This window comes from Pipistrellus kuhlii, unplaced genomic scaffold, assembly GCF_014108245.1.
Source record: "Pipistrellus kuhlii isolate mPipKuh1 unplaced genomic scaffold, mPipKuh1.p scaffold_m20_p_1, whole genome shotgun sequence".
NCBI lineage: Eukaryota > Metazoa > Chordata > Mammalia > Chiroptera > Vespertilionidae > Pipistrellus > Pipistrellus kuhlii.
In genome coordinates, this window is record NW_023425404.1 from 78,960,476 (window position 1) to 78,980,846 (window position 20,371).

General features: G+C 37.2%; 1 protein-coding gene across 3 annotated transcripts in view; it reads left to right on the forward strand.

Moving 5' to 3' along the window:
- The window catches only part of MPP7 (MAGUK p55 scaffold protein 7), a 229,872-nt gene that overhangs the window by 26,577 nt on the left and 182,924 nt on the right, over window positions 1-20,371 (forward strand). For 2 of the 3 annotated variants that reach the window (XM_036453195.2, XM_036453239.2), the window contains exon 3: window positions 18,015-18,166. In XM_036453195.2, coding sequence (XP_036309088.1) covers window positions 18,015-18,166 — 152 coding nt within the window. Of the gene's footprint in view, window positions 1-18,012; window positions 18,167-20,371 lie in introns of all 3 variants that reach the window. The other variant, XM_045585883.1, reaches the window with a different exon arrangement.

Sequence of the window (20,371 nt, forward strand, 5' to 3'; positions counted from 1 at the left end):
TGAAGCAGGAAAGTTAGGTTTTGAGATTAAAGATAATGGGTTATTTTATAGCCAATAAGGGGACCCACATTGGCACAAATTCTTGGTTTACTTCTAGTAATTCGTGATTATAGAGTGTTTTTTTCCTGTCCTGAGAGTTTCAGAGATGAAGATATGGTAAATACTATTACATTTTAAATATAAACTTTAAAAAATTTTAAAAAAAAGCATTTATAATCAGAAAAAAATGTCAAATGCACACAATGGTTAAAGAGAATACAGTAGATTCTTATGTCTTATTGGAGATCCGTTCCTACTACGAGACATAATGCAATTTTTGCCATAAGTTGGAACCCACTTACATAAGCACCTACGTCAGTCACATGGAGCACATACAGAGCAGTAATGAAGTGAAACAGTAAGAAAAAATTAAAAGAAAGATAACAATTCCTGACCTTTACTTGTGGTAAATAAATAATAAAAAATATAAAGTACATATGTACATACGTTGAAATGATGGACCTTTTTTTTTAAAAAAAATTCTTTATTGATTTCAGAGAGGAAGGGAGAAAGAGAGAGAGAAACATCAATAATGAGAAAGAACTACTGATCTGCCACCTCCTGCACACTCCCCACCAGGGATCAAGCCCACAACTCAGGCATGTGCCTCCAACCAGAATCTAACCCGGGACCCTTCAGTCCACAGGCCGATGCTCTATCCACTGAGCCAATCCAACCAGGGCAAACTTTTTTTTTAATTTATTTTATTTTTTATAAATACTGTAAGTGGGAAATGGCGATGTAACCACAAAAGGATGTGCGTTGAGTCTGGGGTAACCCGGGGACTGCCTGTAGTGTTCTTGTGTGAGGTAGTGGACCGCCAGGCTTCTCCATGGAGGAGAGATGGGTAATTACAGAGGAGATGACCAGCCTTCTCCCAAAAGGGGGAAGAGGAGCCAGGTCCTTGGATCATGCCAAAGGCCCAGATTGGCAGACGTTAGTGTGAGAAAGCAGCTGTGCAACCAGCACCAGTGTGATCTACCCCATGGCTCATGGAGAGAGTGAGCATCAGCAAGCCAACTGGCACTATGAGGGTCTACTAATCAGAGGTGTGAGGGTAGCGGTGGGGAGAGCCTGAAACTGGAAATGCCAAAGAGCACTTGGGCATGGAATGCTCACCTTTTAATATCTTTATTTAGTAGGGAATTTGCTTAATATACCTTTGATCTAATAAATAGATATCTTTATTTAGTAGGGAATTTGCTTAATATACCTTTGATCTAATAAATAGAGTTACTAATCTCATTATGATCAATGAGATTAGTAACTCTTCCTCCTTTGGGAGAATAATATTATCATAGCTGAGATTAATGGAGATTCCAGTGTTCATTCATTCAACAAGTATACTTATGGAGCCACTTGTTATTATGATAAATGCTATTCTAAGACACTAGGAATTCAAAGTGAGCAACACAAATTCCCTGCTCTTGTGTGTTTTATATTCAAGTAGGAAAGACACTACACAAGATAAGTGAAATATATGTAGCATATTAGGTTGCGATAAGCACTAAGAAGAAACATTAAGCGAAGGCAGGGTATGTATGTATGAAGGGAGGCCAAGAAACTCGATTAAGATGCCATTTGTGGAACGACCCATGAAAACTGAACCACTGGAGTTGTGTTGATATGTATAGAGTTTGCATCATTTGGCATTTCTTGTGTGGGTCTGTCTCCTTTCAAGAATGTATGAACAATGCGTGTATACGAAGTAACTTACAGTTGGCTTCTATATAGCTTTATTACATTGAGTGTTTTCCTTCTATTCCTAGTTTATTGAGTGTTTTAATCTGGAAAGGTATTGCATTTAGACAAATGCCTTTTCTATGTGAATTGAGATGATCACATAGTTTTGTTCTTCATTCACATAATGTGGTTTATCACACTGATTGATTTTCATATGTTGAATCATCCTTGCATTCCTGAGATAAAGCCCACTTGGTAACGGTATAATATAATCCTTTTAATGTGCCGTTGAATTTGGTTTGATAGTATTTTTTAGGATGTTTAATTCACTATTTATTAGGGTTATCAGTCTGTAGTTTTAGTGTTTTTGTTTGGCTTTGGTCTCATGATAAGGTTGGCCTCAGAAGGAGCTTGGCAGTGTTCCCTTCTCTTCAATTGTGGGGAAAATTTGAAGGAGGCTTGGTGTTAATTCTGTAAATGTTAAGTAGAAAAAAAAAATGCTAAGTAGAATTCTCTAGTGAAGTCACTGGTCCTGGGCTTTTCTTTGCTGGGAGATTTCTGATTACTGTTTCTATTTCCTTATTCATTTTAGATGTTTTTGGATTTTGTCATGGTTTAGTCTTGGTAGGTATGCGTCTAAGAATTTCTCCATTTATTCTGGGTTGTCCAACTTGTTGATAGTTTGTTGTAATCCTTGTCATTTCTGTGGCATTGGGCACATCTTTTCTTTACGTTTAATTATAGTTATTTGTATATTCTATCCTTTTTTCTAAAGGTTTGTCATTGTGTTCATTTTTTGGAAAAAAACAACTTTTAGTTTTATTATTTCTTTTTAAATTCTCTATTTCGTTTATGTCTGCTCTAATTTTATTACAGTGGAACCTCGATTCTCAAATTTAATTTATTCTGGAAGGTTTGAGAAATGATTTGTTTGAAAACTGAATCAGTTTTCCCCATAAGAAATATTGTAAATTCAATGAATCTATTCCCTGTTTAAACCTTGCTTATATACAGTACATGTCTAATGTACTATCTAATCTATAAATAAACATTCTTAAATTTATCAAAGCAAAATGAATTTTTAATATAACACTGCCTTCTAAATGCTATCACTGGCAAACTGCTTTTCCGCTAACTGCTTTTTGTTTATCCAAACAACAGTTTTTCTACCTATTCAATTGCCTGTGATTGCTATTTTGTGGGCACTTTCATATCTTTCGCAATATTAGCATTCTTGATGGTTGATATGTTTATTTTATTTTTTAGGAATTTATAAAGTCTTTTATTATGAAAAATTTCAAATATAAACAGAAATAGCTATAACAGCTAATGTGTATATAATGAACACCTAGCTTTAACAACTACTGTGTTTCCCCGAGTATGAGACATCCTCCGAAAATAAGACCTAACTCATGGAAAGATAAGACATCCCCTGAAAATAAGAACTAGCGCAACTTTGGGAGAAAAAATTAATATAAGACACTGTCTTATTTTTGGGGAAACAGGGTATCAACATTTAGCCAATCTTTTTTTTTTTTTTTTTCTACATGGTTTTTTATTTTTTTAAATAAATCTTTATTGTTCAGATTATTACAGTTGTTCCCCCCCCCCCCCCCCCAATAGCTCTCATCCTCCCAGTTTCCCCCACCCTCTGCCCATACTCCTTCCCACATCCATAGGTGCACAATTTTTGTTCAGTCTCTTCCCACCCCCTACACCCTTTTCACCATGACATTTGTCAGTTCACTCCCTTTCTATGCCCCTGATTCTATTATATTCACCAGTTTATTCTGTTCCTCAGATTTTTTATTCACTTGACTTTTAGATTTACTTGTTGATAGATACCGTATTTTCTGGCGTATAAGACGACTTTTGAAACGTAAAAAAGTCAACCGAAAAGTGGGGGTTGTCTTATACGCCGAGTATATCCTGAAAAACGTCTCGATATGCCGCTAAACGAATTTTCCAACTCGATCCTGCACCAATCACTGCAAGGCTGCTCGGACCGCCTCTCTAACTCAGCCAATCCAAGCAGGCTTTTTATGCATGCAAATTATATTGCCTCAGAAGTGGGGGGTAGTCTTATACAGTGAATATAGGCCTAAACCTATGTTTTAACTATAAAATTAGGGGGTCATTTTATATGCTGGAAAATACGGTATGTATTTGTTGTTCATAATTTTTATCTTTACCTTTTTCTTCTTTTTAAAGAATACCTTTCAGCATTTCATATAAAACTGGTTTGGCGGTGATGAACTCTTTTAGCTTTTTCATATCTGTGAAGCTCTTTAACTGACCTTCAATTCTGAATGATAGCTTTGCTGGGTAGACTAATCTTGGTTGTAGGTTCTTGCTATTCATCACTTTGAATATTTCTTGCCATTCCCGTCTGGCCTGCATAGTTTCTATTGAGAAATAAGCTGACAATTGTATGGATACTTCCTTGTAGGTAACTAACTGTTTTTCTCTTGCTGCTTGTAAGATTCTCTCTTTGTCTTTTGCTCTTGGCATTTTAATTATGATGTGTCTTGGTGTGGTCCTCTTTGGGTTTCTTTTGTTTGGGGTTCTCTGCACTTCTTGGACTTACTATAAATCTATTTCTTTCACCAGGTGGGGGAAATTTACTGTCATTATTTCTTCAAATAGGTTTTCAGTATCTTGCTCTCTCTCTCTTCTTCTGGAACCCCCATAATTCGGATCTTGGTATGCTTGAAGTTGTCCCAGAAGCTCCTTCATATTTTTGGATTGAAGGCTGAAAACTGAGGTTTTGGGTCTATCAGAGAAGAAACGTGGTTAATGTGCAAGCTATAGGGTATGATATGAAATGAGTAGTTTTCTTTTTTTGTAAGTAAACAAGATACAATAAAAAAAGATATTAAGGAAATGTTATGAGAAGGAGGAGCTAATATTTGAGCATCTGGTGTGTTCCCAATACTTTAGATATGTTGTTTCCATCACAAGAAGTATAAGATTTATAGGTATTATTTCCATCTGATACCTGAGAAAACTGAATGAGAAAGCTTAAATAATAGTATTAAGGGTTAGCATTGTGTAGTGTGGTTAGTAGTGTAGGCATTAGATTCTTACATGCTGATATTAGAATCCCTTCCAACTGTGGGCTTACGGCAAGTTGCTTAAAATTCAGATTCCTCACCCACAAAATGATGATGATAATGATTGCAAATGAAACAATCCATGTTGAGACTTGGAAATAAATGTTATTTTATTTGGTTTCCCAAGGTTTCATACTTTATAAGTTGTGCATGTAAGTGATAGAATAAGGAGACTGGTCTGTCTCTCACCAAAGCCTGTATTCTTTTCAATATAGGACCTGTTAAAAATGTGCAAGATTAGAGGAAGTGAGAAGTAGAGAGTGATGAAAATGAGGTTGAAAAGTTTTAATAAAACTGTCATCTGTTGGTTGGCTACTCTAGGTTAGCTGTTTTACTTATGTCATTAATTTTAGTCTTATTTCATTAAATAGCCCGGCTAAGATCATGGAGTCAATAAGGCAGAGCTGGTCTGTCTTTACAAATGTGTGCTCTTTTCATTAGTCTGGCTTCTCCCCATAAGTGAAGTAATGAGGTTACTCTGACCTTGAAGGGAAAGAGCTCTTGGAAGGTGGAGTTGGTCACATATAGAATTACTTCTGAGTAGAGGCCAGTATGTTGTTTTTTTGGGATATATGGTGATATGGGTTTTGTCCTCAAGAAAATATAGTGGGAGATGTAAGCCCAGTAAACATAAAAAATTACATTGTTATATCTTAATTATCAAACATGATTACAGCCCCAGCTGGGTACTTCCGTTAGTTGGAGTGTCATCCTGTACACAAACCCACCAAAAGGCTTGGGGGTTACATTCTCAGTGAGGCCACATAAGTAGGTTGTGGGTCGATACTGGCTGGGATATGCAGGGGAGGCATCTGATTGATGTTTTTATCTCACCTCGATGTCTTACTCCCTCCTTCCCTCTCTCCCTCTATCCTTCCTTTCTTTTCCCCCTCCACCTTCTTCTCCCTTTTTTCATTCTTCTTTCTCTAAAATCAATAAACATATCCTCGAGTAAGGATTAAAAAGAAAAATGATTGCAAGATTGGTATTTCTCCAATAGAGAGGACTTAAGGGAGTGCTGGTGGAATGCTGGGATGGATCTGGAATTCAGAGTTAGTTAAAGAAAATGTAATGACGTTATTCTCCCTTGCCCCCAAAATTAGAGGAAAGAGCTAAAATATAGCAACACAACAACAACAACAAAGTGAGTCATTGATGGTAAATGGTGTAATCTTGAAGACTACCCAATATTGTATAGTAGTGGGTGGTAGAAAATAAACATAATTATAAAGAGATCATCACCCAAAAAGTTTCCCACTGTGAGAAGCTGGGGAGGTATCCAGAAGTAGATGTTGCTGGTTTGGCTTGAGGACCATCTGAGAAAAATCACTGGGATCCTGTGCATTAATTGTAAGTGGTTTGGGTAGTCTGGAATGAGGCCATTGTTGGTGAATGCGAGTTCATTCATTACACCTGTGCTTCCAGACAAAGGGCAATTGAGTGACTGAGTGCCTGTGACATTGTGTGCTTTCCCACAGAGAACTCTGATCAGGGGAAGCCCTGATGCACTCATGGTTACTGTGCTTTTGGGCAAGTGGGCTAGGGCTCCTTGCACACATTTCTAGCAACCTAAAGCCTGCGTGTCTCAACCTGGGGATTACAAAGCAGCTTTCTCTTATTGCCGCTTTTAAGTCTTTCAAGTTTTATAGGATTCTTTCAATGGTATTCTTCTTTTCCATTGCTTTGGTATTTTCATTTCTACTTGTAGAAAGGAGGTGAGTTTTATATTACACAATAATTGAACCCTGTTGAGTTTGTAAAAGTGGGATGTTTTCATCACTCATGATATTTTCTTTTTCTTTCTTTTTTTTTTTTTTTTTTTTTTAAAGCTGGGATATTTTTATGTTTGGTTATTGAAAGATGAAATAGAGAGGGCTGGAGACCAGGATGTCAGGACACAGGCTTTATTGAAGAGAAGAGTACCACTGCCAGCTGCTTCCAGAAAAAGAGAGCAAGGGCCGGGGTTCAAGCACTTTTAAGGGGAGGGAAAAGAGGGGACGGGGCTTAGGGCACTCAGCACATGCTGATTGGTGGTTTCATGTAAGGCCTATGACTAGGGACCTAAGGAGTTAGGAATTGGGGGCTTAGGGTATTTGGCAGGTACTGATTGGTGGTTCAGTGCTCAGGAATGTCTGGCTGCAGGTGGAGTTTATATCTGTCCATCAGTTGGAGGAAGGGAGGATCTATCAGTTATCTTAACTAGAGTACCCTAATATGTTGCCAGGTATAAGCTTATTTTTCATTTTCTGTGTGTAGTGACAGATTCTAAGGTTCTTGGACTAGACAAAGTTGGAATTTGATATTGTTTATGATTAGGGACTGGGTAGTTTAAAATTACATAACAGTTTTGGTAATAAAAATTGAAAAAAAATTAAAACTTTCCTTGAATATCTATAATAATAAAAGTGTGATGTGCTAATTAGACCAGATGGCTGAACAGTGGAACACCATCTGGACGACCTTCTAGATGAAGCTGGGCACCATGGCTACGAGGACTGAGGCAGTTGCCATAGCTGCGAGGGCTGAGCTCCTTCCACGAATTTCATGCATCGGGCCTCTAGTTTAAATATAACCAGTAAAAATGTTACTGGAAAACATACTAGTTTTAGATATGTAAATCACTAGCTGATAAGGTGTAATGGTATAGAATAGTGGTCAGCATACCTGGCCCTCTACCTGTTTCTGGAAATAAAGTATTAGGATAACACAGGTATACATAGTTATGTATTGTCTCTATTGAGACAGAGTTCACATGGACCACAAAGCCTAAAATGCTGACTATCTGCCTTTTGCAGAAAATGTTTGCCCACCCCTGGCATAGAATAGTTCTCAACTTTTGGGGTCTCTGGATCTTTATGTACTCTTAAAAATTACTGAAGACTCTAAAGAATTTTGTTTATGTGCATTATATTGGTATTGAATATGAAAACTGTAAAATTAAAAATTATTTCAAATAATTTAAAAATAACAATATTAAACTGTGATATGTTAACATAAATAACATTTTTGTGAAAAATAACATTTTTCCCCCTAAAACAAACCAAAAAAAAAATTAGTGAGTTGGCAATTTCTCTAATGCCTGGCTTAATTGAAAATAGTCATATTCTTATATCACTGTATACTTTCAATTTGTTGCTATATGTTTTGGTTGAAGGAAATGAAGAAATCCAACCTCAGACAGATCTGTAGTTGGAAAAAGGAGAAATACTGTATAGTAAGTGATTGGTTCAGTTAATTGTGGATATTCTTTGATACAACACTAAAATGGAAATGTGGAATCTGCAGATACTGTATATCAATAAATTTATCATATTGGAGCTTTAATATCCATTGGTTTATTATTCATGCATGATTTTCATGCATTGGAAATTTTACATGATGCATTAATAAATTTGAAATACGCGTTTACTAACCAAATCTTATCTAATAAAGAGGGAATATGCAAAATGCCCTCACTCCATCATAATGATGGCAGCGCCCATAGCCACAAAATGGCAGTGTTCAGTCCTCTCAGCCCGGCCAGAGTCCCTGGTCCTTTCAGCTCCATGCTGGAGTCCCTGGACCCACCGGTCCAGCTGCTCTGCTTGCCCACTGCTGGAGTTCCCAGTCCTTTCAACCCCACAGGGAATAGGGGGTTGGGGGAGTGGCTGGAGTCCCCAGTCCTTTTGGTTTCTTCGGCCCTTGTCTGAAAACGGAAGCCTACAGGGTAGGGAGCACCAGGAATCCTGGGAATCGTGGTTCTGGTGGTGGACGTGTTGTATGATTCCTAGACACTCGAGCAAAGTGAGCCTGGAGCAAGTTACCGTGTGGGTGGGGCTTAGAGGGGAAGCTAAGGTGAGGGACATAAGTAAAGTCAGAGTGTTGAGGAAAAATTAAAAGAAAGATATCGTGCAACTTCTAGGAAATGTCCACCAATGGAGCAAAGAAAAAAAGAAAAAAAGAAAAAAAAAAGAGGTCTATTATTCTGTGAGCACCAAACCAGACTGGGCTGGGGTCTCACACAATTCACTCATATGATTGCAAAGACAGAGAGAAATTTCACTCTCTTAAATACCCATCAAGGTACAATGCACCACATGCACGCTTTCATGAAAGAGGACTTAACAGCATCGTTTGCTATATACCCTTTGGTAAGTCACCTTTTTGGTGGTCATCTGTGTTAATTAATTGCCATAATCAAGAATAAAAATTAAAACTTTCCTATCTTTATGACAACCAGGTCCTTACAGCTTGGAGCAAGGCAACTGTCTATAATAATAAAAGTGTAATATGAGGGGTGATCAGGCAGGCAGTCAGAGAGCAGGCAGTCAGAGGCAGTTAGGGGCAATCAGTCAGGCAGGTGAGCAGTTGGGGGTGATGAGGCAGGCAAGCAGAGTGGTGAGGCACAATCAAGCAGGCCGGCAGGTGGTTCGGAGCCAGTGGTCCCGGATTGTGAAGAAGATGCTAGCAGGGCTGAAGGACTGCTTCCCCACCCCCTCATGCATAAATTTCATGCACAGGGCCTCTAGTGTTGTTATAGTATGCCAGGAACCGCATTTATTAATTTCACCACTGGTCTCAGAAAAGCCTTTGGGAGGCCAGTGGAAGTATACAAAGCGTTACCAGGTTCCAGCACATCTGTATTTCTTGGTTCACATAGTAGCTTACAAAGCAAAGACACCTTCTAGATGCAAGTTTTATAAAATTCATTTTTGCTTGAAAGCTTATGTTTCATCATCACTAACACACACTGTCAGTTTTTTTGAAGTCCCAGACTTCATTCATTTTCAAAAAAATGTTTGCCAAATTCTCAAGCTTTATTAATCTGAATAGCCTGAATAGTTTGTCTTTTAGTTGTTGGTTTCAAGTAAAAATGGTGTTCCATGAAAAATGACAGTTTGAGTTTACAAAACCCTTGCACACTGGCTTTTCTTTTAGACAGCAATTATTTCATTTATAGGACCATCGCTTTCTCTGTATTGCGCTTTTCACCACACAGTATTCAAAAAATATACCCGAGAGCAGTGATTTTCAACCTTTGTTATCTCATGGCACACAAACTAATTACTGAAATTCTGCAGTACACCAAAAAATATATTTTTTGCCCATTTGATTAAAAAAAAGAGTTATAATTTTGATTCATTGGATAGCTATATTGTGTTGGCTGTTGCCAATTTTTAATTTGACAACCTAGGGGAAAAGAGGTCAGTGTCCCTGACTAAATAGTCAGGTTTTAAAAATGCTTTTGACACACCAATGTGCCACTGCTCAAGAGTCAGTCCACCTTTCTGGTGGTCTTCCCCTTTGGAGAATGCTCATAGGCAGCATCCATAGCCTCCAGTCCACATGGCATGATCCTTCCACAGGGACTGGCTCTGGCTCATTTCCATGTGGTTTACCTAGATGGCATGGAACATTTGCAGAAGCAAGGACCAGCAAGCCACAGTGCCTTGCATGCTGCCTCCAGATCCATCTGACCCATATTGTGATGCTCCACTGTAAGGTACTATAGCAAAATGAAAGCTGGTATCAGTTTCAGCTTGGAAGAGTTAAGGGTGCCTGGCATCCACAAAAGATGGCTTGGACCATTGGGATTTCCATGAATCAGAGGAGGTGCAACAGGTCCAATCTTGGTATTGTGCTCCAAGCTCATATTTTTTCCAAGAATCCTAAGAAGGAAGAAAGAAGACAGTTCTGCTGAAGAACTCAAGTTGGCCACCCAACTGATAGGACCAGTCATGCCCATATGAAATATCTACAAGAAGGACAAAGTCAGGGTCATCACAGAGGACAAGAACTTCAAGGCATTTATCAGTCTTTGCCTGGCTCTTTGGCATCTGGATAAAAAAAATCAATGAAAAAAATATTCTTAGATGACAATTAACAACAACAACAAAAAGTTAATGGCAAAGCAAACATTCTCAAAGCAGCCAGAGAAAAGAAGGAAAATTAATCAACATATCATCCAAATTGTCAGCAGAAATTCTACAAGCCAGAAGAGAAAGGAACCAAAAATTCAAAAGTTTGGAAGAGAGAAATTACTAGCCATCCTATCTAATAAAATTGTAATATGCAAATTGACTATCACTCCAACACACAATATGGCTACCCCAATGTGGTCAAAGATGGCTGCCCTCATATGGACTCAAGATGACTGCCACAAGATGGCCAGCCAGGGAGGGCAGTTGGGAGGGACCAGGCCTGCAAGGGAGGGCAGTTGGGGGCAATGAAGCCTGCAGGGGAAGAGCAGTTGGGGGGGAGGGGGAGAGAGACCAGGCCTGCAGGGGAGGGCAGTTAGGGGCAATCAGGCTGGCAGTGGAGCAGTTAGGCATCAATCAGGCTGGCAGGGGAGTAGTTAGGGGTCATCAGGCTGACAGGCAAAAGCTCCTTGGGTTAGGGGCAATCAAGAAGGCAGGCAGGCAAGCAGTTGGGAGCCAGCAGTCCTGGATTGTGAGAGGGATGTCTGACTGTCCTAATGGGATGGGGCCTAAAGGGGCAGTCAGACATCCCTCAAGGGGTCCCAAATTGGAGAGGGTGCAGGCTGGGCTGAGGGACACAACCCCATGCACAAATTTTGTGCACCGAGCCTCTAGTGAATAATATATCCACAAAACTATTTTTTAAATCTGAAGGTGAAATAAAGATTTTCTCAGACATAAGAGAAGTTGAGGGATTTTGCCACCAGAAAACTTCCATTTAAGAAATATTCAAGGGAGTTATTCTACCTGAAACAATGAATAAAAGGTCACAAATCTGCAAGTCAAATCACCAACAAGCTTATAGCATAAACAGGGATGATCTGTGACAATGAAAGTATATAAGGGGAGGAGTAGAGGTCTGAATTTGCAAAGGAGGAGGATGATCAGATGCATTCAAAAGAAAAAAAAGAATTACTGTATATATGAAACTTTGTTTTTCATAAACCTAATGGTAGGCACACATAAGAAACCTCAACTGAGACACATAGCTTTAAAAAAGAGGAAAAAAGAAAAGAAGTATGGAATACCACCAAATAAAAACAACATTTAGAAATACAAGGAAAATAACTAATGGAAGCACAGAGCTACCAGGAAACAAAAGGTAAAATGGCTATAGGAAATCCTCATACACCAATTATCCTAAATGTAAATGATTTGAATTCACCAATAAAGAGGCACAGAGTAGCAGAGTGGATAAAAAATACAAAAACCCAACCATATGCTGCCTACAAGAGACACATCTAAGTTGCAAAGACAAAGGTAGTTTTAAAGTAAAAGGGTGGGAAATGATTCTTCTAGTAATAACATCCACAGAAAAGCAGGCACAGCCATACTTGTATCTGACAAAACAGATTTAAGATAAAGACAAGCCGAAACTAGTTTGGCTCACTGGATAGAGCGTCAGCCTGTGGACTGAAAGGTCTTGGGTTCTATTCCGGTCAAGGTCATGTACCTGGATTGCGGGCACATCCCCAGTAGGAGGTGTGCAAGAGGCAGCTGATCGATGATTCTCTCTCATTGATGTTTCTAACTCTCCCTCTCTCTTCCTCTCTGTAAAAAAATCAATAAAATAAAATAAAAAAAATAAAAAAGAATGTCATACATAAGATAAAGACAACAAGAGACAAAGATAGACATTTTCTAATGATAAAGGGACATTACATCAAGAAGACATAATACTTCTTAATATCAGGGAGCACCAACATATATAAAGAAAATACCCACAGAACTAAAGGGAGAAACTGACAAAAAAAATCAGTTATCATTGTGGACCTTAATACTCCATTAATAGCGCTAAACAGCCACCCAAACAGAAAAACAATAAAGAAATACTGGCCTTAAGTGATGCAGACCAAATGGACATAATTGACATTTACAGAGCCTTTAATCCTCAACATCACATTATACATTCTTCTCCAATGCACATGAACATTTTCAAGAATAGATCATATATTGGGTCACAAAACTAGCATCAACAAATTCAAGAAAATTGAAATTATCCTAAGCATATTCTCTGACCAGCATGCTTTGAAATTAGAAATCAACTGCAAAAAAGTAAAGAAATCCACAAATATGTGGAGATTAAACAACACACTACTAAAAATGATTGGGCCAGAAAAAAAAGATAAGATCAAAAGATGTATAGAGACAAAGGCGAATGGCAATACAACATACTAAAATGTGTGTGATGCGGGGAAAGCAGTAATAAGAGGGAAGTTTATGTCAATACAGGCCTAATTCAAGAAACAAGCACTCCCAAGTAAACAGACTAACATATCTACAAGAACTAGAAAAAGAAGAACAAAAGCAATCCAAAGTCAGCAGAAGGGAAATAAAAATTATAGCAAATTGAATGAAAAAGAGAACAAAACGATTTTATAAAAAATAATGCAACAAAGAACTGATTATTTAAAAAGATTAATAAAATAACAAACCCCTTGATTAGACTCACTAAGGAAAAAAGAGAAAAGACCCATATAAACAAAATCAGAAATTAAAAGGCTCCACAGACATCACAGATATACAAGGTATCAAACTAGAATACAATGAAGGACTACATGTCACTAAATTCAATAACCTATAATAAATGGGTAAGTTCCTAGAAATTTATATCCTTCCTAGACTAAATCATGAACTGGAAAAGCTAAATATACTGATAAACAGTGAGGAAATTGAAATAGACATAAAAAATCTCCCAAAAAATAAATCCAGGACTAGACGACTTCACCAGTGAATTCTACAAACATTCAAAGAAGATTTGATACCTATCCTTCTCGAAGTCTTCAAAAACAAAATTGAAGAGTTAATACTTCCTAACACATTATGAGATTAATATAACTCTGACACTAAAATTTGGCAAAGCTAACACACACACAAAAATTACAGAGCAGTATCTCTGATGAGTACAGATGCCAAATTTCTAAACAAAATACTAACAAATGAATACAAAAGCACATTACTATCAAGTGGGATTTATTGTATTTCAGGGGCACAAGGATGCTTCAACATACACAAAGTGATCAATGTAACACACCACATTAAAACAATAGATAAAAGTCATATGATCTTACCAATAGATGCAGAAAAACATTTGATAAAATACAACTTCTATTTATGATTAAAATACTATAAAATAGAAGGAAAGTACCTCAACATAATAAAGGCCATGCACAATAAACTCTCAGCTAATATCATACTCATTGGTGAAACACTGAAACGTTTTCCTCTACGATCAGGAACAAGACAAGGATGCCCATGCTCATCACTCTTATTCAACATAGTGGTGGATGTTTCTGCCAGAGCAATAAGGCAAGAGAAAGAAATAAAAGGCATCAAGATTGGGAAGGAGGAAATACATATGTCACTTTTTTTGCAGATGACTACACCCCAGTTTATGTTATTGAGGTGGCTCTTGGGAAGCCTCTAAGGATGGAGGCTGATTGTCAGGGAATCAACCTTGATTAGAAGGTTGGAACTTTCAGTTCCACTCCCACTGGGGAGGACCTGGAGGTTGAATCAATGGCCAATGACCAATGATTAATCAGTGACACTTATGTAATGAAGTCTTCATAAAGTTGCACAGGGACAGTGTTCAGAGAGCTTCTGGGTTTGTGCAAGTATGGAGGTGCAGAGATAGAGAGGGCCTCGTCCCAAATATCTTGCTGGAAGGATCTCGGCCTCTGGTTATGCCTGAATGTGTTCTTTATAACAAACTGGCCATCTATTAAGTAAATGTTATCCTGAGTTCTTTGAGTGATTCTAGCGAAGTAATCAACCCCAAGGATGGAAGGGGTTTCGGACACCTCTCATTTATTGTTAATTGATATAGGAGTGGGTAATGTCTGGCCCCCCGGGTCATGTTAGGCCTGTGACATTATTTGATCTGGCCCTGCCAAGGCAACCTCAAGGAGCTTTTTTCATAGCAACGTAAAAATTTTTAAGTGAATTATATTAAGCCAATGATGGTATAAATATCCAAATAGCCCTTGGCAGAAAAATGGTTCCCCACCCCTGGATTATTATAGAAGCATAGGTGACAACCTGGACTTGGTATTGACATGGGAAGGGGGAAGAGCAATCCTGTAAGACTGAGTCTGTAACCTGTGGGACCTGATGCCATTTTCCAGGTAGAAAATGTCAGAATTGAGTTGAATTTTAGGGCAATGGCTGATGATACAGAATTGCTTGATGTTTAAAAACCAAGTTCTGGTGTCAGAAATGAAGTAGTGTTGTCTTGTATATTGAGTATTGCAGGTACAGGGGACACTCAAGCAGAGGATGTGCTTCTTTAATAGTGTGTGTATGCCTATTTAATTTTTTTTTTTTTCCTGATGACTATTTCACTGGGTGCAATTAAGATAATTTTTGCTTTACTGAAAACTCAGAAAACTTTGCTACAAACACTTGCACTCCTGTGACTGACCACTAGATGTCACGAGTGCCACAGCAGCCCAAGGGGTACCCAGAGCCAGTAGAAATCGGACATTGTAAGCTTGTAGACATTCACATATTTCACTGTTTCCACATGATAGACGCCAGAAGAACTTGATACAGTGTGATATATAGAAGCAAGGTACAACTGGAATAATGAAATTTCAAAAATAAGCCTTTTTAAAGGATGGTTGTAATAGTTCTGTTGGGTATTGTAAATGCTTCAGGTGCACTTTATACCGCTATGTTCCTGGCTCTCTCTTTTTTATGGAAAGATGGATTGAACTTCAATTTAAGAATATTCCGTAATCCCTCTCAGGACATACTATAACAGCTGGTATTTTTGCGTTGTAGAAAATTGATTCCATACAACAGTCAGTGATAATTATGTCTGGGTTCTGACAAATTCCAATGCATTTTCAATAAATTTAGCAAAAAACAACAATTACATGATAGGCTCAGTTTGAAAGTTAAACCCAGCAACTCTGTTTTGTTTTATAAAATACTGAGCATTTTAGTGGTAGTATTACATCAAACTATTTCTTATTATACTTATATATATGTTCTGAGAAGATAATTACTTTGTAGCATACATTTCTTAAATAATATAACTTTGGAAAAATTTAACGTTGAGTGTTCATTATGAAATAAAGTGAGAAATGCTAAGGCTTTTCACATATGGGATATATGTACAGCAGCAGTATCAACTCAGAAGGTTATTTTGATGTGGAATGTAAGGTTGTCGTAGTATGTCTTAGTATTAATAGTCGGTTTGTTTGATATAAGCATGTTTGCTTATATGGTATTTTATGGTGTCTATGGTGGTTTATAAAAGTGAAACATTATAAGTTTTTTAAGGCGTGAAGAAAGTAGTAATTTGCATGGTATATGTATTTCTGGAGTGAAGCAATTTGTACCCTACAAATTAGAACTTTTCTCATGGCATAAAGAGCTGAAATTATAGACAGATACATATAATAACTGCCTACCCACATACAACATATATATTATCCAAATTGTAAAAATGTGTGTGCATATACTTTACAAATTCTAACCATCTCTTTTTTTTTCTCAGCAGTAAAACAAAAGTAGAATAATTAAATGCATTCTTTAAATTATGTATGGTCTGTTTTTTACTCTCTTTGTGTTTGCATTTAGGAATGTTTTTATGTAGTTGAATTTTTATCCTGATTGTTAGAATAATTTATAAAAAGCAAAGAAGAGTTGCCTTTTAATTATTGGGGGGAATAGTGTCAGTGATGGCCATTAATGAAACTTTGCTTTTTCTCACTTATTTTTTATTTTTAGCTTTGTGATTTATATTTTTATATGGTATTTAAAATAATTGCCCTAATTTGTAATTAACACTCCTCTCCACGTGGATTTATTTGCATTCTTTGACTCTGTCAACCTTTGTAATAAGAACAAACAAAATTCAAGTCATTGCACCAGATAGCCAGTCTGGTCTAACGTAGTCTATTTGATGGTGATTTTTTTTTCTATGAACATTCACTTTGATAATTAAAAAGCTAATTTAAAAAGCTTTAATAGAATTTTACAGTTTGGATTTTTTTCCAGTGAAATTTGGCAAGCTCACTTATTATTCTGTAATATGAATCATCAATTTAAAAGCGTTAGAATTGAAGTGAGGCAGTTTTTGAGTGTTTACAATGTCTGTTTTTTGTTTTTGTTTTAATAATATATGTTAAAATGGACTTTTAAATTACTGAATTTAAAAGAACTGGGGAAAATCCATTAAAAAAGAACTTAAACACATTGTTTAGTTCTTCTGATTTCTAAAAAAATGTAAATGCAATGTATTTTCCTTTATTAGGAGCAGTGGTCTAAAGTTAAAACACATGTCTCCTAGGTGTCAGGACAATGTACATTTTAATCTTGCTTCTTTCTTTTATGTTTACATTTTATAATCTTATTACCTGAATTAGATAACTCCAATCATAATAGCCAGCATTTTTTTTCATTTGCTTGCTATATGCCAGTTGTTAATTATGAAACAATTTTAAATTGCTGATATCTTCATTAGCCTACAAGGAGTTTAAGAATTAATAAGATTGAATGACTTGTCCTAGATCACAGAGCTCACAGGATTAGAGACTAGGCTACACTCTAGAGTAATTGCTCTTAGCTACTATATAGTGGTACCTTTATACTGTTTAATTTGGGATAAACATTAGTTAAAATACTTATTGAAAATTGATATTTTCCAAGATACACCAAAGCTTAGTTTTTATAAACAAATTTACTTTTGTATATTAGCTTGGATTGTTAGGCTTATTTTGATGAACACTTCTGTAAATCTATAATAACATCTTGCTTCAATTCTAGTATTTTTTTCAAAGGTTATTTGCAGCCCTAAGTTAGAGAACTCTGCAGTTGTTATATTAAGATGAACTCTTTTTAAAAATTACAATTAGTTATAAGTTGTTGATAATTTATAGTGTCTGTTCTACATTAGAAATGTAACTTAGAATTATGATTAACAGAGGGGAGGAATTTTAGAATGGTATTGGCTTAAAGAAGCTTCTTTACTTTCTCCATCTATGCATTCAGCAGTCCTCAGACTAACAGTAAAAATCTTTTAAGGTCATATTTTTAATTAGAAATATCACATCAAAATGAAAAACTCTCACACTTAATATTTGTATGTAGCATGTAGAAAAAAATCTGAGAAATCCTGAAGAATGTTGGTATATGAGTTAGTTACAGAATGTTGCCATTGAGTAATCTTTGTTTTTATTATTATTTTATACTGTTCCTATTCTTTGTAGAGACGGCCTGTGCGATATATAAATCCTGGTAGGCAGCGTGGCTGCACGCCGTGGAGCTGGAATTCCCTGTGGGAGAGCATTTGTGCGGAGTGCGGCGTCCAGCCTGCAGCCTGCATCATGCCAGCCTTGTCAACAGGACCAGGGAGTGACACAGGTATGTGAGCCCAAGAAGGGCGCTTTCCTCCGGTCTTCACTTCAGTCTTCCTTTTCACAGTGGAAAACAGCGTAGCGTTAAGCAAGGGCAAGCAGGTCATGCTTGTTCTGTAAACAAGACGAGGGGCATAAAAAATCGGTGTAGCCTTCCAAGATAGTACAAGTTATCAAAGGGCATTGGCTGCTGCCGCTGCCAGGTAGCGGTGGCGTATGCTGATCCGCTCGTACTTTCTCTTGGAATACTGTTATTTACATTTCTTTAAAAAATATGAAGTATTTTAAACATACAGAAAAGTGTGGTAGACACAACAGTCACCCCCGTCCCTGTGGAGGATATGTTCCAAGACCCACTGGCTGCCTGAAACTGCATGCAGTACCAAACCCTATGTGTACTGTTTTTTCCTATACATGCATACCTTTGATAAAGCTTAACTCATAAACGAGGCACACTAAGCGTTGAATAACGAGGACTAATAAAAAACTGAAGAATTATAGCAATATACTGTAATAAAATTAAGTGACTGTGGCATTACTAAGTAGAATTGGAGTGACTTGGACATAAGCACTGTGAGGCTGTGGCAGTCACTCTGGGAACCGAGATGGCTGCTCAGTGACTAACGGTGGGGAGCATCTGCGTCGGGGAGACGCTGGACCAGGGGTGATTCATGTCCCGAGCAGGACAGAGGGGGAAGGCACGAGATTTCATTGGGGGTACTCAGAACACCAGGCAATTTAAAACGAATGAATTACTTATTTCTGGAGTTTTCCATTTAGTTTTTTGTACCTTGGTTGGCTGTGGAAAGTGAAACCACAGATAAGGGGGAGACTGCTGTCCAGTCATATTCATATTAACCTTCACTCAGATTTAATAACAGATATAAACTTTTTTGCCATACTTGCTTCAGACTTCTCACTTTTTTTTTTCCTTTAAAAAACAAAACATTATCCCTTTCTCATTCTTATATTTTCTTTCTTTCTGTAACCAGAGTTAAAAACTATTCAAATATATATTAAAGGATTTAATTATTATCAGTTGTAAGACTTGGTGATACTTAGAATGAAGAGTAACAGGAAAGGGGAAAAACTCGTGCTTATATATACATGTGAAATCCCCTGCTTCTGCCCTGATTCAGGAAGGAGGGGGTGAGGCGGGGTCAATGCCCCTGTGAAGTCCTTTCCTGGGATTCTCCAGAATCAGTTCTTTAAAAAAATGCAGATTCCGGACCCTCCCCAAAACTTTGAAACAGAATGTGAGTGGGTTGAGGAGCTCCGCTGTGTATTTTGAAGACCCATCAAAAGAAGTGGTGTCTTGGAATGTGACTAACAAGAAAGTTCTGTGTGTCACACCGAACAGACTGAATCCGGTTCTGTTAATGCCATTCTGTAACCCGGTGAAATAGCTATCTCACACTGGACAGCTACTGGCACCGCCGTATTTATAAAGCTGAGTCACGAATTTGGTTTTGTGTTGTATTTGGCATTTTCATCTGTACTACTTGCAAATACCACTTTTGCTATTTAGAGCATATTTACATTTATATTTGGGCAAGTTTTGTCTCCTTTTTATCCATGAAGAAGGATTTTTTTCCCGACCGTGATTTATACTGAGGATTAGTTTTTCTTAGGAAGTGATTTTGATTTTTAAATTACATAAAAATAGTTTTTTTTCAAGACATAACTCGAAAGCCAGCTTCTTCGGAAAATTCTTTTTTCCTTCGCTTTTTACATAGTCCCACATTATGTTGCACTATATAAAGTGAATGATTTAACTTTCCATAGTGGTTTGAGAAATTATAGATAAAATGTATATGAATCAGACATTTACTACAGTTGTGTAATGAATTTAAGTTTTATGCTTTGATAGTCACCAAAATGCGTTAGCTTAATTGAATGCAAAATAGTGTTGCTTACATTAACTCAGGGAATGACTAAAATGGAGTATTTATATAGTTTATGAGGCAGTTTGGGTGTCAGTCATGAAAAAGAACATAGGCTATTAAGGATTTTAAAGGATTTTTCCACACATAGTTGGCTCACTTGGTGCAAATTTAAGATACTGATGTGACTCACTGCTGGCTTTGTGGTATTTTTGACCTGTGCATCTCAACAAGGTTTGAGTCAGGCAGAAAAAACATGCCTGTTCCAAGAGTCACACTACATTTAGGGAAACCCAAGGTATGGTGTACCCATCAGCTGGTGATGGTTT